Source organism: Sorex araneus, chromosome 9, assembly GCF_027595985.1.
Source record: "Sorex araneus isolate mSorAra2 chromosome 9, mSorAra2.pri, whole genome shotgun sequence".
NCBI lineage: Eukaryota > Metazoa > Chordata > Mammalia > Eulipotyphla > Soricidae > Sorex > Sorex araneus.
In genome coordinates, this window is record NC_073310.1 from 40,667,687 (window position 1) to 40,694,742 (window position 27,056).

The window sequence follows — 27,056 nt, forward strand, 5'->3', positions numbered from 1 at the left end:
CCTTCCTTCCTTCCTTCCTTCCTTCCTTCCTTCCTCCCTCCCTCCTTCCCTCCCTCCTTCCCTTTTGGCTCTGTTCAGATCCTTAGTAAGAATCCAGATGCAAAACAGATTGCACCCAGTCAAATAAAAAACCAAAATCTCTTCCTTCCTTCCTTCCTTCCTTCCTTCCTTCCTTCCTTCCTTCCTTCCTTCCTTCCTTCCTTCCTTCCTTCCTTCCTTCCTTCCTTCCCTCCTTCCTTCCTTCCTTCCTTACTCCTTCCTTCCCTCCTTCCCTTCCTTCCCTGTTTGTTTTGTTTGGGGACTGCACCCAAAGGGACTTAGTCCTGGCTCTGTACTCAGGGATCACTTCTGGTGGTGTTCCAGGGAACATACATGGTACCAAGGGATTGAACCAGGGTCAGCCATGTGCAAGGCAAGTGCCCTGTCTACTCTACTTTTTTTAACTTCGGCCATTGGGACCAAAACTCTTAAGAGAAAATTTCAATCAATGCTTCACTGCAGGAAATAATTCATAATTCCTTTGTCCAAAACTTTCAATTATCAGCAGCTCAGTCCCCTGGAAGCTCACCAGAGCGAGGTAAGAATAAAATGTGGTCCAAGGGAATGAACCAATTGATCCATTCAATGACATTATTTAGAACTAAACATCCAAATTTTGGAGAATTCCTATTAAAACTACTCTAGTGCTTAAAATAATTAATATTGGGCTCTATTTCTCAATAGTAACTAGGAACCAGAGAAGTGTTTCTCAAGGCTATTCCTAGATCATTATAAGAAAAGATTATACAACATATTATATTTTCCCGTTCACTTCTGTAAAAAGTATGTTCATTCTTTCCATTTAAAAACTAAATCAGGGTCCAGAAAGATGGTTGAATGAACTGAGCACATGATTTATATGTAGAGTCCTGGGTTTGAACCCCTGCACCGCATGGTCCCCTAAATACTGCTGGAAGCAATCCCAAGCACTTCTAGATATGGCCCAAAACCCAAAAAAATTTAATTAAAATAATTAATAGATGCCAAATAATTTTATTTAGTACAAATAAAACTAATAGAACCCAGCCACAGCCATGCTCAAGGCCACTCTCCACATGTTCAGATGAGCCTCACACATGAAGGAACCGGCAGAAGAACCCAGGTGTGCAGGACCCAGGGCTGAGATCTTCAAGGCTGCTCGGGTCAGGACTGGGCCTCTTCCACCCAGATTCCCCATTTTCCAGTAGCTAGGCAGTCACACCCAGAAATTGCCCCGAGTGCCGTGTAATCCCATCAACAGCCAACATTCAGGGACTATAAAATCAAGCTCCCAGAAGTGCATGGGAATCTGATAGCTTAGTTCTTCCTCCTGGAGAACCTGGCAAGCTAGTGAGTTTATTACCCACACAGGAAAGCCTGGCAAGCTCCTGTGGCATATTCATATGCCAAATACAGTAACAATGATAGGTCTCATTCCCCTGAGCCTGAAGAGCCCCAGTGTGGTACCATTGGGAAGGAAGAGTGAAAACAGGCTGCTAAAATCTCAGGGCTACGATGAATGGAGACGTTACTGGACCCGCATGAGCAAATAGTTGATCAATGGGATGACAGTGACAGTGACAGTTACAAATATAGAAAACTATCATATCAGTTGAACTGTTCTGTAAATAATACCAATGTTACAACAGTCTATCTTACTATGATATTAGAAGCAATGTTTTTAAAATGTGAAATGTTAAGACATTTCTTAGATTCACTCTCCACATTTTACCATATAGCTTACTGCAGTAAGCTTACTAGCAATGAGTTCTTAAACAACCACACTGGATTTGAAGTAAAACCTCACAATCACACAATTACACTAGGTATTATCTTCACTCTATGACTTTAACCTTGGTATAGACTTCAAGGGCACATGGTCAATCTGCCAGTTTCTCAAAGACAACCTTCTTGATTTACTTTTCCCTATTTTCTTCTACTACTGCAAATAAAGGATATAATTAAGATTTTGTTCATAATACCGGCTGCAATGTTTTCTGTTCTCACAGTAGAAAATCAACAACAATGTATAATAACCACAAATTAGCATGGGAGACAAAGGAAATTAAAACATTACATTAGGAAAAAAAGATAACGGGTGACAAGACTTTTAGAGAGGAAAAAAACAGACAAAGAGAAGATGCTTATGTCTCAGTTCTATGTGTTAGGACATGAATGACTCAAAATCAACTTGAGTCTATACATTTCCATAGGGTTTATGAAATATAAACCAATAAAAACTGATTCTCAGTGGGGTTAATCTAAATCCTGAGGGTTATCCAGCAATATTTTGTTTGTGACAATGCCTGGGAGACATTACTGGCATATAGTTCTCAAGAAAAAGATACCAAACATCCTATTTTCCATACAATAAAAATTGTTCCAAATCCAATACAACTATCAAATGGCCTAGCAGTTTATGAAAGGTGACAAGCTTATTTATAGTTCTCTTAGTGTAGAATTAAACTTCCTTTTTTGGACAGTAGGGGACATCCCAAATAGTGCTCAGGGGCTCTTTGGATGCCAAATCGCAACCCCCAGGTCTCATGCATACCAGGTATGTGCTCCAGTACTTTGCCCTATCTCCAGCCCCCCCCAGCCTCTCTTGATTTATAAAACAAAGAGTTTGCTTCTTCATAATCTTAATAACACTGAATGTGTAGATTTTAAAAGGAAAGAATAGAGATTGGAGAAATAGTACAGTGGGTAAGGCTCTTGCCCTATGAAACCTTTAGCTAAAATTATTCAAAATATTTCATAAAAGGGTCAGAGGTAAGGGTTCAATAAGTCTAACACATTCTTTGCATATAGAAGTCCAAGGTTTGATTCCAGTACTACATGATCACTGAGCACCAAACCAGACATAACCCCTGAACACTGTTGGGGATGCCCTCCCTAAAAAATAAAAATAAATAAAAATGTTTAAAAAACTAAGATCTTTAAACATAAAATCTTTTCACTACAAGTTATATCGCTTATAGTATGAGTTACCAATGTAACACATCCCTGGATCTCTCCTTTGTATTTCACGTATCAAAGCAACTCTGTCAGTTGGTATATGCACATATATGACTTGTTCATTATGTCTTTTACTTACACCTGACCATGTACACAGTAAAATACACATAGCTTTAATGTTATTCTCCTTTATATTCCAGTTATGACTTAATAATAATAGTAATTTTGAAAATATGTAAGTGGAGAAATTTTATTACCTATGAAACTTTAAGATAGTAAGGGAACAACAAATATATATATATATATTTACATATATTTATTTATATATCATATATGTGTGTGTATAGGAAGAGGGAGGTGGAAACTCTAGATGTAGAATAATATCATGCAGTTATATATGTATATGTAAATATATATGACTATATATGTATATTTCAAATACAAAGACTGGGATACACCCCAGAGATTCTGACACTGGAAATTAGACATAATTAGGTGTCTAGAATTGTTTTTAATCACTGTAGGAGAATTCCATGTTTAGTTAGGGCTGAAAAACTATGCGGTTAGACAAAATTATAAACAAAGTAATTATACGTATAACAAGAAAAACAAATATACTACATATTCCTATAGAAATGAACATTTTATAATATTCAGGGAGGGCAAGTGCTTTTAACAATACAGAAAATCCATAAACCCTTAAGAAAATTATGTGAATATTAAATACACAAAAATAAATAACTTTTAATATCTGGGAGAGAAAAATCTAATACCACAAATAAGGCAGAAACACAAAGCATGAAGAAAACAAAATACTTTTGTGTAGACAATTATTTCAATACCAAAAATAGAGGGGTTAAGCACAAAGAGAAAATTATGCCACAAAAGAAAACTAAAACAAAAAATACAAATTGGAGCGATAGCACAGCGGGTAGGGTGTTTGCCTTGTACACGGCCGACCCAGGTTCGATTCCTCTGTCCCTCTTGGAGAGCCCAGCAAGCTACCGAGACTATCCCACCCGAATGGCAAAGCCTGGGAAGCTACTCGTGGCGTATTTGATATGCCAACAACAGTAACAAGAAGTCTCACAATGAAGATGTTACTGGTGCCCGCTCAAGCAAATAGATGAACAATCGGATGACAGTGCAACAGTGCTACCTCAGGTTAAAGAAAGGCTAACAGAAGGAACACAACATAGGTGACCCATTAGTTTTTCTGCTTATTTGTTTATTTTTCTTTTTGGGTCACACCCGGCGATGCACAGGAGTTATCCCTGACTCTGCACTCAGGAATTACTCCTGGCAGTGCTCGGGGGAACCTTTTGAGATGCTGGGAATTGAACCCGGGTAGGCTGCATGCAAGGAAAAGGTCCTACCCGCTGTGCTATCACTCCAGTCCCCGAACTCTCAGTTTTGCAAAGATAAATGAAATGTCACTATTTAAAATGTCTAAGCAGGGGCTGGAGAAATAGCACAGCAGGTAGAGAGTTTGCCTTGCATGCGGCCAACCCGGGTTTGATTCCCAGCATCCCATATGGTCCCCCGAGCACCGCCAAGAATAATTCCTGAGTGCAGAGCCAGGAGTAACCCCTGTGTATCGCCGGGTGTGACCCAAAAAGCAAAATAAAGTAAAATAAAATAAAATATCTAGGCAGAGGGAATGGGCACTCTCTAGCCTTGCATTATAAAATGATGCTTCTTATATTTCAAGGGCTGGAGCAATAGCGCAGCGGGTAGGGCGTTCACCTTGCATGCAGCTGAGCCAGGTTCGATTCCTCCACCCCTCTCGGAGAGCCCAGCAAGCTACCGAGAGTATCTCGCCCACAAGGCAGAGCCTGGCAAGCTATCCATGGCATTTTCGATATGCCAAAAACAGTAACAACAAGTCTCACAATGGAGACGTTACTGGTGCCCGCTCAAGCAAATCGATGAGCAAAGGGATGACAGTGATGACAGTGATGACTTATCTTTCAAATTGGCATTTGGTTGTAACAAAACTTTAATGTGCATATTGTTGGCACAAAAGTACATGATAATGTAATCAGTTATAATAAATTTATAAAAGGAAAATTGAGAAAACTCATCTTCGATGGTCCTGGAGTGTGGCTCAGTGATACGGTATTTGCCTGTCAGACATGAGATCACAAGCTGGTCTCTAGGCACTGCCCCACACTGTCAAGCAGTCACAGAAACTGTCCTTATCGTCTCCAGCAGAATGACGCATGCAAACTCCTGCAACCAAGTATGCAACTCCCAGCAAACCCCACAACACATGTATAACCCCTAAATATCACAACCACATAAGAAGAACACTCATTGTATGCCTGGGGAGATAGTACAAGAGTTGAGTCACTTGCCTTAATCCCTGGTATCACATACAATTTCCTGGGCACAGAGCCAGGAGTAGGCCATGAGCAATGCTAAGGTGGGGGGGAGGGAGAAAGAGATGGATGGTTGTTGGGCCACAGCACATTGCTCACCAAAAATTTTTTAAATGAGGAAAAAAATAATTGGAAATGTACTTAAAATACTGAAAATCTGTGAATTATTCATCCAAATTTGCTAGAAAATTATTTTATTTATAAAACAAATATAACTCTTACATCTGTTAACTGGTATTCAGGCATCTCTTCATGAATATAAAACCAAAATTAGATGATTAACTTTTTGTTCGGCTTTGGTGTCCACACTCATCAGTGCTCAAGGACTACTCATGGCTCAGGACTCAAAAATTGCTCCCAGTGGCTCAGAGGACCACTGTAGCACTGAGAATCAAATATGGCTGTCCTCATGCCAAGCCCGGACCCCAGCCTCGGGTTAGTTCTTTCAAGTCCAATACAGGCCTGTTCATGTTAAATTTGAAAAGTTTGGTTCTAACTCAATAATCTTCAGGTTATACAAAAGATGGTTGACTTTTTTGCACTACTAAAATCTTTCTTTTTTTTTTTTTTTTTGCTTTATGGGTCACACCCAGCAATGCAGAGGGGTTACTCCTGGCTCTGCACTCAGGAATCACCCCTGGCGGTGCTCAGAGGACCATATGGGATGCTGGGAATCAAACCCGGGTCAGCCTCGTGCAAGGCAAACGCCCTACACGCTGTGCTATCGCTCCAGCCCCATACTACTAAAATCTTATATAATACAGTCTCAATCATTTACTGTTCCAGTTTTACTTTATTATTCTAGATTTTACAGGTCAGTATACAGCAATGAAGAACATCTCACATGTAAAACATTTGTTTAGGGGCTGGAGCTATAGCACAGCAGGTAGAGCATTTGCCTTGCATGCGGCCAACCCGGGTTTAATTCTCAGCATCCCATATGGTCCCCTGAACACCGCCAGGAGTAATTCCTGAGTGCAGATTCAGGAATAACCCCTGTAGATCGCTGGGTGTGACCAAAAAAAGCAAAAAAAAAAAAAAAAAAAAAAAAAAAAGAGAAAGAAACCCAAAAAACAAACAAACAAAAAAAAAACATTTGTTTAATAAATATGACACTTTAAAGCAAGTATCATTTAGAAGCTCTAATTTAGAACAGATTTATCATTCGTTATTTAAATGTAACACTATCCAAAGAGAAAAATTCTAGAGTAAATCCGCAACAACTTTCACTACCCTGAGATCGTCCCGATTGCAAAATTCTGAAAACTGAGAATTTGATGAGATACTGCAATTAAAAGGAAAACCAAATTCTTTTTCTTACATAAAATAGCCTCAATATTATTAACATTCTCCCCTGTTCCCTGGACTCCAAATCTCTACAGTTCAATAACCATTTAAATACTAATAAACACTGAGATTTCATTAGAGTAAATATCATTTTAAAGCACTTTAGTGTCAGGAGAGATGAAATATGGAAAGGGTCAATACACATTGAGTCTGATTTTGGGTAAAACCTATTTAATTCATGAGGTGGATTCACAAGATACTCAATCTACAGGGTCAGAGCAAAGTCCAGCATGTAGGGGGATAATCTTGCAGCGCTGACCTGGGTTCAATCCCCAACACTCCATATGGTTCCCTGAGCCTGTCAGAAGCGATCCATAAGTGCAGAACCAGTAGTAAGTCCTGAGCACTTCTGGATGTGACCCAAAAACATAATAAAACAAAACACAACAAAAAGGACTTTCAATCCATATAAAAGACTGAATCTGAAGATCTCTAAGGTAGTCTTTCAATGACATTTATGATTCTGTGATATTCATTCCTGACACATGATTAGTGCCAAAATAGACATTCTTTTTGATATGTGCCAGTTTCTGTGGTTTAAGATGAGTGCCTTCCCATGAGCCTTAATCAAATCAGACAGGGCTAAATAATAATATGGAATGAGAAAAGAAGGCAGATACAAGATAGGAAGTTGATAAAATAAATCAATTTATAAATAAAACTTATAAATAAAAGATAAATGATTAAATGATAAAAAGATCACTTCTTGGGAAAATAGGAATTACAGTCTCCTGGTTAACTAAGGAACCATAAAACCTGGGTAAAAATAACACTAGTGCCCCAAAGTAAGTCAATCATTATCTAGTGCAGAGTTTAGGTCAAATCCATCCTACAAACTTTTTATACTCTGGAGAATCCCATGCTGTCTCCTGAACACGTATTTCTCTCCTCTCATATTTTACATTTCTCTAGTAAGCTTATTTAAATAAAACTAGTTTGCTTCACAAAAAAAAAATGGTGCCATCTGTTTTTGCTTGGGAGGGAGGTTGGGCCACACTCACAGTGCTCAGGGCTTATTCCTGCCTCTGTGTTCAGGAATTATTCCTGGTGGGCTAAGGGGACCATGCCAGGAATCTAACCCAGGTCAGCTGAGTGCAAGGCAACTACCCTACCTGCTATACTATCACTCTGGCCTTATTTTTGCTTTTTTTAAAAAAATGTCAAATCCATTAATTTATATTCATTTATTTTATATTACATCCACATAATTGACTCATTAAGTTTAAAAAAATCATAGCTCAAAAGCCTAAAATGTTTATTATCCAGAGGCCAGGGAGATATTTCAAGTGACATTGTGTGACAGTAGAGCACATGCCTTACAACATACATGCAAGGCTGAGGTTGTTCCTGAAGGAACATGCTAATCTGAACAAAGCCTAAAAATTATGTATTCAAATGCAGAAACAGACAATAAGGCCAAAAATGAAAATAATAAAATTTCTGTAGCAATAATAATAGAGAAACTTGTTCTCCAAGGTTTAGAAAAGGAGAGTAACAATCTGAGTTTTAAATAATAGTTTTTTAAAAATTGATATATAAGGGGTAATAGAATAAAAGTCCCAGAAATCACAATTGGGCAAATAAGAATTTGTCTTCTTGATTGTTTTATTCGGTGATCAGGATGGCTTGGGCAGTCTTGGGGGGAGAAGATCAGGTGGTGGTCTGGGAGGTCAAACCCAGGACTAATGCATGTAAGGCATGTGAAAGGAAGAATGTGAAATTCCTCCAGTAGGCAAATTGATTGAGGTTTTGAAGCTGGTGAGGGCAGATCATGTTTTGTGTTGTAGAATAAAACAATCATTCTGTTTCCTATGTAGAAAACAGACAAGAAACTAGCAAGACTGCAGAGAGTTCAGTTGCTCTAGAAGAGATTTTAATCATTTGTACAACAGTAGTGTCAGAAAATTGAGAAAGAAATGTATGAACTTAGATCTCTGGATAGCAAAATCAGCAGATTTTGTGGGATTCACTGAATGTGGGGCTAGCAAGGATGTGAAAGAGAGATAGTAGTCTGGTACTGACGGAGCCTAGACTGCTGGGTCCTGTGTGAAATTTATCAGTTTTTTTTTTTAAGCAGGCAGGGAGAAGATAATATATTCAGCTTTGGATAATGCCTTTGATACACCTGTGCAACAACAAAGTAGAGGTATGAGTAAGGCAAGGGTCTGGTGGCTCTGAGAAAAGGAGGAAGGGAAAAATGGAATTTCAAGAAGAATTAAGATACAGATTACACTTGTATTTGTGGGAATAGGTGGGATGGATGGAAATAGATGGGACTACTCAGCAGATGAATGTAAACTTAAAATAGAAAAACCTCAGGGGCCAGAAAGATAGTACAGTGGATAAGGCACTTGCCTTGCACATGGCTCTCCAGGACCGGCATCCTGGGCTTTGCCAAGAGTGATCTGAGACCAGAGCCAGCAGTAAGCCCTGAGCAACAGAGCCCAGTAACCCTCCCAACACCCACCCACCCTCCCAAAAAAGTCAAAGCCAGATAGAAGTAAAAAATAAAATGTGGTCAAAATGTTTAAGCCTCAAACACTATTTTTCTTATAATCAGATAAGAAGCATAGAGGCAGGAGGAGGGGTTAGGATGTGGGAAGGGATACTGGAGATTTGGGTGGCGGAAAATGTACATTGGTGGAGGGAATGGGTGTTCAATCACTGTATGACTGAAATTCAAACATAAGCTTTGTAACTGAATCTCACGGTGATTCACTATATCACTGTATCACACAGTCATCCCATTGTTCTTCGATTTACTCGAGCAGGCACCAGTAATGTCTCTATTACACTCAGCCCTGAGATTTTAGCAGCCTCTCCTTACTCATCTTTCCCAACGATTGGAGGCTCTTTCAGGGTCAGGGGAATGAGACCTATTGTTACTGTTTTTGGCATATCAAATACACCATGGGTAGCTTGCCAGGCTCTGCCGTGTGGGCGAGATACTCTCAGTAGTTTGGCGGGCTCTCCGAGAGATGTGTATATATTTGTTACTGTATTTTGGATATAAATACTCCACGGGGAGCTTGCCAGGCTCTCCCAAGTGGGCAATAGACTCTCGGTAGCTTGTCAGATTCTCCAAGAGGGAGAACTAGGCTATTAGGTTGGGGAGGGAAACACAACCTGTCCCCTCTGAGGGGCCCTGATGATGACAGCCAGGTGTGGGGGCAAGAGACTGCGTCGCTCTCTTCCGGGAGCTCGGTTTCATAGTCTCTGGATCTTGGCCGTTGATGGGATTACACAACGCCATATAAATCATCATTACACAATGATTCAATTTAAAAGAAAAAGAAAAACATTTTTAATAAAATGAAAAAAATTTAAAACCTACTTGTCTACACAGTAGTGCAGGTCCTACTTATGTCCAGCATAGAGTTCTTTATAAAATAATAGAATCCTCAGTTTCTTTATTATCAACATTCTAGGTATGATATTCTAAGAACAAACTTATCCAACCACACTGTCAATAGCTTTTTAGGTAAATCAAATCATTCTACTATTAAGCATAAAATATAAACCAAAAAATATGCTTCACATTTTAAAGAGGTCTACAATTATCAATAAAATAAAGCTTTTTTCAATTGATACAGCACTTTGTAAAATTACCTAAATATAAATATCACTGAATACAGAACTCAGGTGTTTATTTGTTCAGCAATTAACTAGAAATGTACATATTATGACTCAAATTAAATCTAAGTGAAATAAATAGTTAGTTTGCTTAAAGTCTGTTTTCTTGCTGCCATTTTAGAGGATTGCTTTTGTATAAGGAAACAGCCTACTCCTGTTCTTTGATCACATTTATAATGTTCTAAATATGACCATATAAGCTCCCACTTATAACACCTCTCTGTATGATATGACACCTTGACACCTTGTAACAAGGCATATATGGAGTACATGATGAGAAAGCATTTTGATCCATATCACAGACAGTTACACTTACTACATCAAGTCTAAACTAAATGGTAACCTCTAGTCACAAAATAGATAAAATACACGGTGCAGCTTAACTCTAAGTTTAGTTAGAATAAACGATCAATTAACTCTAGAAAACAGAAGCATGAGTGTAAGAAGGGAACTAAAGATCGACTGTTATTTATATTATTCTCTTTTGTGTAAACTTTGATCATGCAATGCATCCTTACACTGCTTACATTTAAAAATAAAATGTGCAAAGCAATGGCACTGATACAAGCCTTTCGGCACAAGGGAAGCATTACACCCTACAACTCCCCAGTAGCCATTCACAGACAACTCACTGATGCCACGGCCCAACACATCAAATGCTAAGCTCATGAACCAACATTATATGCCCCTAGGGTGCACATATTATAGATTTTATGCTACAAATTCACATCCTCAATATCAATTTTCATTCCAAGTGCTTTTACCTCCTGTTCATTATTGTTCATAGTTCAGTTTGTCAGTTTAATTTTGTGATGCTTGGTAGCAATTTACAATAATTACAACGTGCACTGCTATACCTGAGGTTGAGCTTAACAGAGCAGTTTAAATGCATATGTTCTGTCCAAGCTATGGCTCACACCTCACCTCTGCACATACATCAAACCCCCACACATATCCAAGCACATGCACAAGTCGGTGGTACACCTGATACCTTTCATCTTATTGGCCTATTTTCTATTACCTTCAACAGTATATCTCACCATGACATTATTATTGATGTTACAGTAAACAGCTAATAAATGTGGTAAAAATATATGCACTATAATGAATCAAAATGACACATCTACCCACAAAACTCCCTCTACTCATTCTAATCAGATAATGCTTTGTTTGTTTTTCCCTGAGTACTATAACAGGAGGAAGCAGCATTTGGAAGTAGGGGTGGGGGTGTGAAGGAAAATCATTTTTTAAAAAATGAAAAAAAAAAGAACTCATTGCTTATGTCCCTGAGATTATAAAAGCAGTTCATCCACAGTATTTTGGTTAAGCTACAAAGTAATTTGCTTTGTAAATAGCTTTATATATATCTTCTCTTTTTCTTCTCTTTTTTTGGCCATATCAGTGGCACCTCTAATTTTTGCTTTTCTTTTTTAATTTTTATTGTATCGACTAACAGTGAGATACATAGTTACAAAGAATTGTTAATGATTGGGTTTCAGTCATGTAATGTTCCAACACCCATCCCTTCACCAGTTTACATTTCCCACCACCGATTGTATATACCTTTTTAACTTGAAGTTCCATAAAACATATTTTTATTTTCTTATTTTTATTCCTTGAGGATTGGAATACATCCTTGTAAAAAATAAAATTTTAAAGTTAGAAATCCAGGGCACCAAGTGATGATACAGGGGTTAAGGGGCTTTCCCTGCAAACAGCCAATCCCGGTTCAATTTCTGGCACCGCATGGTCCCCTGAGCATCACTGGATATAACCCTGAAAGTTGCTAACACTACTGGAGTGGTCTGAAAAATTCTCAGCACCACAGTGTCCAAGCTGCACTACAATCCCAGGCCCTTGCACTGAGTTAAGGTTGGCTGACAATTGTCAAAAGAGTCCCTGGTCCTCCTGAGCACCATTTGGGAAGCCAAAAATATATATATTTTTAAAGGTAAGAACAAAATAATAGGGGCTGGAGTGATAACACAGCAAGTAGGGCGTTTGCCTTGCACGCGGCTGACTCAGGTTTGAAACCCAGCAACCCATATGGTCCCCTGAGCACCGCCAGTAGTAATTCCTAAATACTCCTGCATGAGCCAGGAGTAACCTCTGTGAAACTCCGGGTGTGACCCAAAAACGAAAAAAAAAAAACAAGAACAAAATAATAAAGATGCAGTGCACTATAGCATTGTCATCCCGTTGTTCATGTTGTTCATCAATTTGCTCAAGCAGGCACCAGTAACATCTCTGTTGTGAGACTTGTTGTTACTGTTTCTGGCATATCAAATACGCCACGGGTAGCTTGCCAGGCTCTGCCATGTGGATGGAATACTCTTGGTAGCTTGCCGGGCTCTCCGAGAGGGACGGAGGAATTGAACCTGGGTTAGCCGCATACAAGGCAAACGCCCTACCTTGTGTGCTATCGCTCCAGTCCAGAACAAAATAATAAAAATCAATAACAAAAACTATACCTAATGAGAATATTAGAATAGTAATAAAATTTAAGATTAGAAGATGAAATAAACATCTACTACTAAACTACCAGCAATAGGAAGTTTTGACAGATACTACCCATCCTGTACTTCCATTTTCTTATTAGTAAAATGAACACAGAATGATAAGCAATTCTTTCAAGATTCTTGCAAGTCTAAAGAGAATAACACAGTAGCTGGCAGACAATAGATACCTCACAAATAGTAATTTGTATACATAAGAAAACTGAGGTTCGTGGAGTTTAAGTACTATCTCTGGGATAACTGAACTCTCTTATGACAAATTCTCTTTATTACCCAGTCCTCTGATTTTGTAGCACATTTATGGTTTCTATTTAATACAATGACTATATATGTAGTGTAGAGAAACTGCATGCAGAGAAGAATCTGAGATAGCAGAAAATTCTCCAGATAAATGTGACTAAGATTTAAAGAAATAAAGGAAGAAATATAGGGTTTTTTCTCCTTTACACACATTTACACGCCAAAATAAGAAACAAATAGATACTGCTCTACTCATTTGTTGGGTGGCAAATGGCAGAGACACAAAACTTCCAATTAGTCTTTTTATTGTGATGCCATTCATTAGAGAACAATTAAATTTCTTATTAAATTACTACTCTATCATTAGAAGAAAAGGTCATGTTGAATATTAATTAAACATATCATTAAAGACATTCAGAGATGTAAAGAGCAGTACTCTCCTTGACTGTCAGTTATTGTTAATTAATTCAAATTCTTGGAAGCAAGTTGATAATATCTTTAACAATCCAAAGTGCAAGAGCTGGGGAGATAGATCAAAGGCTAGCATGACTGCCTGGTAAATTCAATCCCTAACACCACAAGCACTGCCCACGTGTGGCTCAAACAGTACCACACCAACATGTCTAAGCATAGAAACATCTTAGCCGGTAACATTTATTCAGGTCGAGTATTCCCAGGATGGTTCCCTGGCTCACTGAACAGTGCTTGGGAAGCCAACCTGCCTCCCACAAAGCTCAAAATGCATATATCCCTTTGCTAATTGATGAAAGGAGGAAGATTTTATCCTATACTAATTTGCAAAGCATCCTAAAATGCACTTAAAAGTAAGCCTTATGCATGCTGGCAATATCAAATATTGGGGGAAAGTTTTAAGTATTAATTTCATTAATGGGGAATTTCGAAGGTGGGGGTGCCATATCTGGCGAAGCTCAGGGCTTACTCATGGCTCTATGCTCAGGAATCACTCCTGGCAGAGCTTGGGGGACCACATGAAGTATCAGGGTTGAACCAGGATCAGTCAAGTGCAAGGCAAGCACTCTACCTGCGGTACTATCTCTCCAGTTTAGGAAATTATTTTTATAAGGCACACAAATCTGTTTGGGTTTAACATACACACTTGTAGTCTCTTATACACGGGCTTAAATGGTTCCAGGATAAAATACAATCTTCACACGCTTTCCTCTTATGGTAGTGGTGTTTGAATATTATCTGTAATAAACTATTGTGAACAACATTATAAAAGTAAAATAAAAATTTTTAAAAAAGAAGAAGAAGGGGGGCTGGAGCAATAGCACAGCGGGTAGGGCGTTTGCCTTGAACGCGGCCAACCCAGGTTCGAATCCCAGCATCCCATATGGTCCCCTGAGCACCGCAAGGAGTAATTCCTGAGTGTAGAACCAGGAGTAACCCCTGTGCATTGCTGGGTGTGACACAAAAAGCAAAAAAAAAAAGAAAGAAGAAGAAGAAGAAGCAAAAGTAGGGGCCAGAGTGATAGCACAGTGGGCAGAGTATTTGCCTTGCATGCAGACTACCCAGGTTCAATCCCTGGCATCTCTTATGGTCCCACGAGCACGTCCAAGAATAATTCCTATGTGCAGAGCCAGAAGTAAACCCTGAGCACTTCTGGGTGTGGCCCAAAAATCAAAACCACAAAACAACAACAAAAAGAAATAACAATTGCTAATTTTCTAATATCTATTTGTTTTAAACAATATATTTAGTAAATAGATCACTGTCATCCCATTGCTCATCAATTTGCTAGAGCAAGTGCCAGATACATCTCCATTTGTCCCTGTCGCTAGTGTAGCCCGATGGCATATTGGGGGCTCTTTCAGGGTCAGGGGAATGAGGACAGCTGTTGTTACTGTTTTGGGCATATCGAGTACGCCACAGGTAGCTTGTCAGGCTCGCCATGCAGGTAGTAAATAGATAGTAAAAATAAAATTTTACTCCAGATTAATAAAAATTTGAACTGCATTATCTCAGACTCTTTATTACTTAAGAAAAATAAAAAAGTAATAACATCCCTTAAAACAAAGAAGGGTTGCTGAAAAAAAAAATAGTATAGGAGTTAATGCATGTGCCCTGCATCTGATGACCCTGTTCAATCCCCAGTATTGCATATGGTCAGTTCCTTGAGTACCACCAGGGGTACAGAGTACAGAGTCAGGAGTAATCCTGAGCATCAAAAGATATGGCCTTACTTGATTCCAGAGTCACATGGCAGAGCAAACACCAAATTGAAATGAGATTACAAATTAAACAAAATAAAAAGATTGTGATCAATAAAAAAAAAGGTATGGCCTTAATACCAAAAATAACTAAACAAAGTAAAATTAAATAAATATATAAATTCTCATGTTCATCTACTTCTTATCACGTTTTCTGATGAAATAACATGATATAGCAGGGTTCAAACTTGTAATGGATGTTTTCCAACTTCCTTTCAGAAAAAAAACTTATTAGCACTTGACTAGTAAATTATCAATATAGCTGTTTTTTATATTTTATTAAAATAAAACTATTAAAAACCTTTATTAAACCACAGTGAGATAAATATTTACAGTTTTTTATGACTGGGCTTCAATCATACAATGTTCTAACACCCATCCCTTCACCAGTGTACATTTCCAACCACCAATGTTTATAGTTTCCCTCCTTCCACCCCCAACCCTCAGTCTTCCCATATGGAAGGCACTTTTCTTTTCTCTCTGTCTCTCTCCATCTCTCCCTCTTCCTCCCACTCTCTCTCCCTCTCTCTCCCTACCCCACTTTCCTCTCCCCTCCCTCTTACCTCTCTTTCTCTCCCCTCTACCCTTCCCCTCACTCTCCCTCTCTCTTTTCTTTTCTTTGGGGCATAATGGTTTGCAGTAAAAAACCTGTTAAATTTATACTTTTTAGATTAATAGAATATACTTAAATTATAATCATGCAACTCTTAATCTGATTTAAGAGCATAAGTATATATATGCATTTCTAATATGAAAGCACATATGAATTATGTGGTATTATGATTAAGGCAATTTATTTTAAATAAATTATTTATAAGTTCAGTAGTTATATGTACATGTCTCACAATTTCAAAGACAAATAAGAAATAGGCTACTTAGATTGATAAAACATATTTTATATACCTTTGAGAGGTTGTGATGAATTCCATTTTAAAATGTGACAGGTGAGGGTCAGAGTGATAGCATAATAGGCAGGGCATTTACCTTGCATGTGACAGACCTGGGTTGAATGTCTGGCACCCTATGTGTTTCCCTAAGCAGTGCTGGCTGTGGTCCCAACACAAACAACAATATGACAGGTTGGGAGAGGAAAAATAAAATGCTGCTAACACATAACTTAATTATTCATATCTCTGTGAATGGAATTGAGGTCACAAGAACAAGAAAACTTTTCCATATATTATTTTGTAATTAAAGAAAAACAACAAGTTAAGTTCAATCAAAGATTGTTTTAAAAAGAAACAGCTTTCACAACTGGACAACCACATGCAAAAAAATGGGTTTAGACCTTGACCTGACACCATGCACAAAAGTCAGATCAAAATGGATTAAAGACCTCAACATTAGACCACAAACCATAAGGTACATTGAAGACAAGGTCGGCGAAACCCTCCACGATATTGAAGATAAAGGTATCTTCAAAGGTGGCACGGAACTAAGCAATCTAGTAAAAACAGAGATCAACAAATGGGACTACATTAAACTAAAAAGCTTCTGCACCGCAAGAGATACATTGACCAGAATCCAAAGACTATCCACAGAATGGGAAAGGATATTTACACAATACCCATCAGATAAGGGGTTGATATCAATGGTATATAAAGCACTGGTTGAACTCTACAAGAAGAAAACATCCAACCCCATCAAAAAATGGGGCGAAGAAATGAACAGAAACTTTACCAAGGAAGAAATACGAATGGCCAAAAGGCACATGAAAAAGTGCTCTGCATCACTAATCATCAGAGAGATGCAGATCAAAACAACCATGAGATACCACCTCACACCACAGAGACTAGCACACATCCAAAAGAACAAAAGCAACCGCTGTTGGAGAGGATGTGGGGAGAAAGGGACCCTTCTTCACTGCTGGTGGGAATGCCGACTGGTTCAGCCCTTCTGGAAAACAATTTGGACGATTCTCAAAAAATTAGATATTGAATTCCCATTTGACCCAGCAATACCACTGCTGGGAATATATCCCAGAGAGGCAAAAAAGTACAATCGAAACAACATCTGCACATGTATGTTCATCGCAGCACTGTTTACAATAGCCAGAATCTGGAAAAAACCCGAATGCCCCAGAACGGATGACTGGTTGAGGAAACTTTGGTACATCTATACAATGGAATACTATGCAGCTGTTAGAAAAAAGGAGGTCAAGAATTTTGTAGTTAAGTGGATGGGCATGAAAAGTTTCATGCTGAGTGAAATGAGTCAGAAAGAGAGAGACAGACATAGAAAGATTGCACTCATCTATGGTATATAGAATAACAGAGTGGGAGACTATCACCCAAGAACTGTAGAAATAAGTACCAGGAGGTTGACTCCATGGCTTCGAGGCTGGCCTCACGTTCCGGGGAAAGGTCAACTCAGAGAAGCGATCACCAACTACATTGTAGTCGAAGGCCATGTGGGGGAAGGGAGTTGCGGGCTGAATGAGGGCTAGAGACTGAGCACAGCGGCCACTCAACACCTTTATTGCAAACCACAACAGCTAATTAGAGAGAGAGAACAGAAGGGAATGCCCTGCCACAGTGGCAGGGTGGGGTGGGGGGGAGATGGGATTGGGGAGGGTGGGAGGGACGCTGGGTTTACGGGTGGTGGAGAATGGGCACTGGTGAAGGGATGGGTTCCCGAACTTTGTATGAGGGAAGTATAAGCACAAAAGTGTATAAATCTGTAACTGTACCCTCACGGTGATTCTCTAATTAAAAATAAATAAATTTAAAAAAAAAAAAAAAAAAAAAAAAAGAATAGTAGAAATAAGTACCAGGAGGTTGTCTCCATGGCTTGGAGGCTGGTCTCTCATTCTGGGTAACTCAGGGAAGGGACCACCAAGTAAAATGTGGTCGGAGGTCATGTGGGGGAAGGGTGATGCGGGCCGAATACAGACTAGAGACTGAACACAATGGCCACTCAACACCTTTATTGCAAACCACAACACCTAATCAGAGAGAGAGAACAAAAGGGAATACCCTGCCATAGTGGCAGGGTGGGGTGGGGGGAGATGGGACTGAGGAGGCGGGGAGGGATGTTGGGTTTACTGATGGTGGAGAATGGGCACTGGTGAAGGGATGGGTTATCGAACTTTGTATGGGGGAAACATGAGCACAAAGATGTATGGATCTGCAACTGTACCCTCACGATGACTCTCTAATTTAAAAAAAACTAAAAAAAAAAAAAAAAAAAAAAAAAAAAAAAAGAAACAGCTTTGCAATTGCCCGTTTCCACTGGGCTGCTCCAGACCCAGGCAGGTGCCATCCCTCCACCTGCCCTCTAGGAGCTGCCATTTTCTAGAAGTCAGCGAGAAGTTCCAGGTACAAGTGGCGGTGGCAGCAAATCCCAAGCCTCATAAGACAGGGGAGAAGGTGGCCCTTCTCCTTCCCCCCACCCCTATGGGAATCAGAGATGATGCCACATCTGGCCACAGTCTACTTAAGCTCCCACACGGCCACGATCCAGAGACACACAAACAAATCTTGGACCCAAGCAACTTGCTGCAGTGATCTCTTCAGATCCTAATTATTAAAAGTTTAGAATTCCTAGAGCACACAGCAGTTATCTCGGCCACGCAACATTATATTGTATCCATAACAAGCAATACAAAACACATTGTCTAGCATTGCATTTTCGGCAGGTATGAGGAGTAGTGGGACTGGTCTCAAAATATCTAAGATAACTGAAGTAGAGAAAGAGTATTGTGCAAATTCTCTGCCACACAGGCAGGGGGAGGTGTGGAATTAAGGGGGGGGGCCGGGTACTGGGGATTTTGATGGTAGAAAATGGGCACTGGTGAAGGGATGGGTGTTTCATGACTGTGATCAAAGCTCAAACATGAAAGTTTTATTACTGTACCTCATGGTGAATCAATAAAAAAAAAAAGAACTAGCTCAATGGATATAATGAAGGAAAAACAGAAGTAGAGAGAGGAGTCAAAGGTTTCATTCACATAGGTATAGCAGCTTCTTCTCACCTGACACTTGGCACTGCAGTATTTGGCAATTTGGCATTGAGAGCATCGCATCAGCTTCTCCTTCCTGTTAGAAAACAATAATTTTAGATTAGAAAATGAGTACAAATTATATACAGTTGAGGAAGGAAAGCATCTATGAACATATTGACAACAATTCAATTCAGCAACCCCCTCTATATGGTCCCTTAATAGTTAACTTTCAAAGTGATGAACATCTTTAATTTACCTCAGTGTGAGACATACAGACTATAATTTTCATTTTTAAATTGTGTGGTAAAGTAACTGTCACTGTCATCCCATTGCTCAACAATTTGCTCAAGCGGGCATCAGTAACATCTCCAAGTGTGACTTGTTGTTACTGTTTCTGGCATATCGAGTATGCCACGGGTAGCTTGCCAGGCTCTGCCGAGCAGGCAAGATACTCTTGGTACCTTGCTGGGCTCTCAGAGGGGCAGAGGAATCGAACCCGGATTGGCCGAGTGCAAGGCAAATGCCCTACCTGAAGCGCTATCGCTCCAGCCCGTGATGGTAAAATATACATAAAATTAACTATAAAAACTATTTTTGTCGGGGGCTGGAGCAATAGCACAGTGGGTAGGGTTTTTGCCTTGTACGCAGCCGACCCAGGTTTGATTCCCAGCATCCCATATGGTCCCCCAAGCACCACCAGGAGTAGTTCCTGAGTGTCAAGCCAGGAGTAACCCCTGTGCATCGCCAGGTGTGACCTAAAAAGCAAACAAAAACAAAAACAAACAAAAAAAAAAACACCTATTTTTGTCTTTGCTTTTTGAAGTACACCCAATGATGTTCAGGGTTTATTCCTGACTCTGCACTCAGGATCACTCTGCAGCACAGACGAGGTCCAGAGATTGAAGTCAGGTCAGACTTATGCAAGCAAACACCTTACCAACTGTACTATTACTCCAGCCCTTAAAATGTTTTAAAGTGTTCTTTCCACTGGCACTAAGTACATCCAGATTATTATGAAACTATACCACCATTAATGTTCCTTTTATCATACATTTAATTAAAATACAAACTCCCATTTAGAAAAAATATCTACTCAATATAGGTTTTAATCTTTCTATCTGAAATTCAAAGCCTAGTCCAACAATTAACTAAAAGTATATCCTACCCATCAAATGTTTTTTTTTTGTTTTTTGTTTTTTTTTGCTTTTTGGGTCACACCCAGCAATGTACAGGGGTCACTCCTGGCTCTGCACTCAGGACTCACCCCTGGCAGTGCTCAGGGGACCATATGGGATGTTGGGATTCGAACCTGGGTCGGCCACGTGCAAGGCAAACGCCCTACCCGCTGTGCTATCACTCCAGCCCTCAAATGTTTTTTTTTTATGTGTTTTAAAACAAACGTTTTAAGTGTTATTTATACTCTTAGGTACACACAATTTTCTCTTCAGATACATTTTTTTTTTCAAATAATGTTCATGATCTTAGCTTTTGCAAAAATAGATGAAAATTTTCCATCTATTTTGTTGTACCTTATTAGTTTAATAATGATTATTAAGAAATTATGTTCCCTTTCAAGGAAATTGTGTTCAAATTTTATTCGATTCAATCACTACTACAATAGACATGGGGAATTGAGACATTCTTCATTTATATCCCACCAAATCACCTGAAGGCAGTGGAATGAAGAAAAGTTTGTATTGGGGCTGGAGAGATAGCACAGCGGGTAGGGCGTTTGCCTTGCACGCGGCCGACCCGGGTTCAAATCCCAGCATCCCATATGGTCCCCTGAGCACGGCCAGGGGTAATTCCTGAGTGCAAAGCCAGGAGTAACCCCTGTGCATCGCCAGGTGTGACCCAAAAAGCAAAAAAAAAAAAAAAAAAAAGTTTGTATTATAAAATAAAAGTATATATTCAGTAATAAAAATTTATAGTGACAAATAACAGACAAGACAGTACTGTCGATGTGGCCAAGAACCCTAAAATTCACATATAGTGGACCAAAGTAGAATGCACATAGTACATGGGTTTTATTACCAGTAAAACACAGAGAGAGAAAAAGACAGTAAAGCAATACATTAATGTAAGTGGCAAAACAAGAACAAGTGTTTTAAGTATTTTATGATATGCCAATTACTGTTCAAAATTCTTTCCATTCATTTACTCACACTTACACTCAAGTCTTACAAAGTTTAACAAAAGCCCACCTTAGAGATACTTCGATGCATGTCAAATGAAAAATAGGTTATGAAGTACAGAAAACTGACTAAGGAAACAGCTTCTAGTAAAGAATTTTCATCCTCCCTTCTGTATACCAGTGCCAATTCTCAAAAATTTCCCCCCAGTCAGCAAAAGTTATTATCATTTGGATCATGTTGCATTACAATCATAAATATTGCTATATAACTAACATTACCATTATAAGTAATGGTTTTTATTACTGCTTGAGAGATCTGCAGAATATTTATGCTATTTTTACTGGCCTAGAGGCACACAGAGGTTGGGAAAATTGCTGATATAGTAAATATGGTAAAGGATAGTAAAGGGGTAAGAATAAGAATCAACAAAGAATCATAAAGTGAAAACAGCAGGTACATTGCCCCTGAGAGCATGGTTGAGACATGGGACATAGAACACAGAAAGAGGTTAGGTCTCTTACCCAGTCAAATCATACCTAACCTCCAAAGACAAAACAACTCATGCCACAAACCAAGCTCAAGAGATACAGATCTAAAATACTTGTTGTTAACCACTACCCCATGCTACCACTCTTGGATAAAATTGAACAAAAACAGAACGTACCAAGAGGTTGTTTATGAGACACATTCCAAATAAAATGATATATCAAGGAAGAAGGGAAAGAAGACAAGAAAATATTGATGAGTGAAAAGGTCTGTTTAACTATCTCAAGATCCCACAAAAGAGAAACTTAAAAGACAAAAGTAATTATTAGAGACAGAAGGGGTCACCACACAGTGATAAAAGATTTTACACCCAAATTAGGCATCTATAAAAATGCACCCAGTCTCATAGTGCACAAGTAACAGATCCATAAGGGAAAATGAAAATTACACAATAAATTATTATGTGTGAAATCCTTAAGAATGGTGCCTGGAAAACATTAAGTACCATGTGAGTGTTTAGTATTACTTGAAAAAGATAGAGTCCTTTTCAGAAATTCATAGGTCAAGCAGATAAATAACAAAAGCTCTGTAATCTTCTTGGTCTCATGCAATACACAGACCCTGCATCTATCATATAAATGTGTATTTCTTACTCTTTTCAAGTACCTGCTGCCCATTTACAAAAACGTGACCACATACTAAATGACAAAGCCTCAAAATCCTTAAAAATCAATATCATATAAATTATTTTCTACAACCACAAGGAACTTAATTTTAAATCAATAACAAAAAGAAACCAAGTAAAATCTTACATTTTGGAATCTGTAAGCATATTTCTAGGTAATTCAAGTATGAAGAATCACAGTGAAAAGTAGAAAATATATTTAATAAATTTTAACTACATCAAAATTTGTGATATGAGGCTAAATACTGAAACATTTATGGCTTTAAATATTTTAATATGTGAAATGGCTCATATAAAATGAAAAAAATAAATAATGAGCTATATGTGCAAGTAAGAAATTTCTATATGAAATTATATAAATCCAGGCTAGAAATACAACACAGAAGTTAAAGCACTCACCCTGCATGTAGTCAACCCTGGTTCAATCCCCTAGCATCACTTGGTCCCCCCAAACCACTGAGATTCACCCCCACCCTTCCAGTACAGTGCATGAAATAGTGAGCATCACTGGGTCTACTCAAATCCTTCCCCAAAAAATAGAAAACCAAGTTAAGTAATAGGTAGGAAATTATAACATCAAGTCAAATGTGTGAAATGAAATACAGCACAAATATTTATAGAGAAGATAGAGCCATAAAGATAAATGTTATCAATAAACCTCTATAAGATTATTTAAGAAATAAAAGAGAACATAGTTTAGGGATAAAATAGACTCAGGATTGAGGCTCCGCTTAAAAACAAAGGAGAATTCTGGGGAAATGACAGAATAATGTGATCCACTTGAGTTTTCACATAAAAAAAAAAAAAGACAAAACAATGAGGGTAGCAAAACCTAACCATCATTCCCCACTCTGGAAAGCATCGTAACAAAGTATGACAATCTTGAAGGAGTAGAGATGTCATAAACACAATTTCTTTAAATTTCAGAAGTATCCTATATGCAAATCTCTCTATAACTCAAGTTTGTCCAGACCTAGAAAGTCAATCTAAAGAAAAAGGTCCAGAATATGACAACAGAAGAGGTGCAGTAAATTAATCTACTTTCCAACTCAATTTGGAGAAAACTGCAGCACCCTACCTCCATATTGAAGAAGATAATAAAGTTAAAATCATTTGCTATTAAAATTATAGCAAAATAAGTGTGATCCTTAGTTCTTCCTTCTAGAAAACCAAAATGAATTCCCCAATAGTTGTCATACAATCTCCATATGCTACAGAACATAATGTCCAATCAAAGAAAACTCCCAGTGCCTGCAGATACAGCTGTTCATGGAGCATATACACTTTAAATTTTCTCTTCCAAGGCTAAGCCATAATCAATTTCTCCAACAGCCTATACAACTTAAATGGGAGAGAAAACAAGAACTAGAGCAAAATTAAACTAAAGATACATATGGATATAAGAAAAGAAAAATTACCCCACCACTTGGGAACTCTATCCCCAAACAATCAATCCAGTTACCCGATTTAGGGGAGAAAAAAGTTCCTGGGAAGGATTATTTGAAAATGAACAAATTCTAGTGACTCTCAGATTTCCAATCTAAGCTCCAGTAGAATCCATTTTAAACTTTCTCTAGGGAAAAATTAAATGTATCTACAACACACGAATATGTAGTAGACTAATTACACAAACTCTTTCTTACTTGATCCCCTAGAAGTTTCCTAGCACAGTAGCAGATGAATTGATCATTCTTTCAACAGCCATCCCAGTGGAAGGAAACCAGCTCACTAGTGAGGCGCAGGCAGAAGCTCAGAGAGCACAGAGAAGGCAGGCGACCTGCCCTATTCTGAAGCTCACCCACAGGAGGGCGGAACCACCCAATCACCAACACTCTGGAGGGCCCAGTGTGTCTCCACAGTCTCCTCCTTCAAGCTCAAGGAAGAATGCTCAGCACTCTTTTACACCCTGAACAGTTCAAGAACCACGATTTAATTTTTTGAGTACTTGTTTATGGAATATCTGATTTAGGACCCTGTGCCTTAATACAAGTTACAAGCAAAATCTCTGAATAGAATTCCTGTGAAAGTGTTTTGTTTTTTTTTTTCCTGGACGGAGAAAGATACCTAAGGGCTGAGGAATGCTTTGCATGCAGAAGGCTACACCACACGGTCCCTACCAGGAGCATCTCCCAGCAACTCTAGGGGCGACCCCTAAGCACAGAGTCGGGACTAGCCCCAAGTGACTCCCTGTGAAGCCCAAAGAAACAAAATGAGAAAAGGAAAAAAGAAAATGTTATTTTCACACAAGACATCAGGTACCCTGTGTGCTGGCTGTGCTCAGGGCTTACACCTGGTTCTGTGTTCAAGGATCATTCCTGGTGGCTTGGTCGACCAGGTGCAGTGCTGAGGATTAGACTGGAGTCTAGGTAATGTAAAGCCAAGCACTCTCTCTGTACTCTCTCTGGCGACAGTACAACAGGTAAGGTGCTTGCCCTGCATGTAACAGATCTGGTTCAGTTCCCAGCACTGCTTATGGTCCTCCAAGTCCAGTCGAGAGACACTCCTGAACAGAGACAAATGTAAGCTCTGAGCACCACCAGGTGAGGCCCAAGTGCCTCCCACACACACAAGATTTTAAAGTAAGCAAATTTTAAACAAAAAGACAACAGATACCATGTTTCTTCACAGAAATTTGATGTTTATAAATATCCTAAAGATCTCAGAATCCTGATTGGATATAAATAATAATGTCATGTAATCAAGCACTTGACTTTTCCCCTGGAAAAAACTTTGAAGCAAATGAAATTCCACATTATTAAAAAGAGATTATCTCAAATAAAACCATGCAATTCTCTGACCAAATAAAGCACAGTAAAAACTGCTGGATATCTTTTGGCATGAATATTCATGGGACCTTCCATTTTTGTTCTGATAAAGTAATTGTGTTGGTTTGAGCCTAAAGGCCTTTTTTATATTAAAGAGATTCACATTCACCATCCACCTAACTACTAATGTTTTTTAACACAAAGTAGCACATGCAGTCAAAATAATGCAGATTCTTAACACGGGAATTGCATTGGCATTATTTTTTCTGTTTCCTTTTTCTCTATTTTATATCTCCAACATTTAAGGTGCTAAACAAAATTTCAGAGAAGATGAATCTATGATTCACACACACCTTCCTTTCCTCAGAGAAATACAAGTAATTTAAATACACAGTACTTAAAAGAAAAATACAGCAAAACACTTGAGCCATGTCAGCCATGAAGGGCAGATCTTATTGGGTTTCTTCCCTTTCCACTCTCCTCTGTCTTCTAAGGTAAAGCTGATGTCTCCTGAAGACTGTCTTAGTAAAGTAGAGGGAGAAGAGAAAGGGAAGCAGAAGTTGAAAGTGCCAGGTAATGTAGTAAATAAAACTGGCAATTTATTTTATTTTTTTAATATTGGGTCATACCAGTGGAACTCAAGGGCTATTCCAGGCTCTGCTCAGGAGTGACCCCTAGAGGAATTAGGGGCCATACGCGGTCCTGGGGATTCAAACCAGGGCCATTGCTGATATAGTTGCATGCAAAGCAAATATAGTAACTTGTAAGTTCAAAATGCAGATACACAACGTGTTTGTTGTGCCTCCCCAGGCCTCCCCAGCAGAGGAGCCAAGAGACAAGGGACCACAGACTGATGGTCAAAATGGCCAATTTAATGCAGACTTGTTAGCATACTTAAGGAACATGTGAGGAGGTTCAAGGTCTAGGACTGCACATAGGTGTGATCTATCATTTACAGAGGTAAAGTATTTCAACGGAGGCAATTCTCTTGTGGGGGATTAATACAAGAAGACACTCTGTTTCCCAGGTTTCCTAGGAACATCTATATTGCTTTCCTCTTTCCCTGCACTATAGCACTGTCGTCCCGTTTTTCATCGATTTGCTCGAGCAGGCACCAGTAACATCTTCACTGTGAGACTTGTTGTTACTGTTTTTGACATATCGAATACACCACAGGTAGCTTTCCAGGCTCTGCTGTATTCTTTCCCAAGCTACTAGTAAATATTAAATAAGTATGTTTACTGAACTTTTTAATGCATGCAGTTATTTGGATAAACACAGTAAGAGATATAGATTCTAAAACTTAGTTCTCTGGACTCTGAAGACAAGCAACACTTTTACCATAAATTAGATTAAGTCCTCAGGCCATTTCAGCTTTTCCTTCTCCGTGGGGGTGCTGTCTCCTAAGTCATAACAGCTTACATCAAGACTGTGCTTTTATGCTTTCTAGACTGTTCCATTTCAACGCCAGAGTAGCTTCATTGCTCACCCAGGTCCACCACAGTCCCACGGCAGAACCTCCCTTTGTGGGGTGTCAAGAATTATGGCAACCGAAGCCCCAGTCAAATAATTATGATGGATGCCCAGGAGTCAATATATTTTTGAGTGAATCAACTCCCATATATTAGGAGCATAGCATTAACGGACTTTCTGTGTTTAAGCAAAGAACATTGCTCTATAGTAAAATCTGAAAAGTTATAGAGGAAACAGAAAAGCAA

The 27,056-nt window shown here is 38.8% G+C and overlaps 1 protein-coding gene across 1 annotated transcript in view; it reads right to left on the reverse strand.

The window, feature by feature from the left end:
• Window positions 1-27,056, reverse strand: part of SMYD3 (SET and MYND domain containing 3) — an 836,228-nt gene that overhangs the window by 639,918 nt on the left and 169,254 nt on the right. The window contains exon 2 of the mRNA XM_004605437.3: window positions 19,298-19,361. Within this exon, the coding sequence (XP_004605494.2) occupies window positions 19,298-19,361 (64 nt within the window). The remainder of the gene's footprint in view (window positions 1-19,297; window positions 19,362-27,056) is intronic.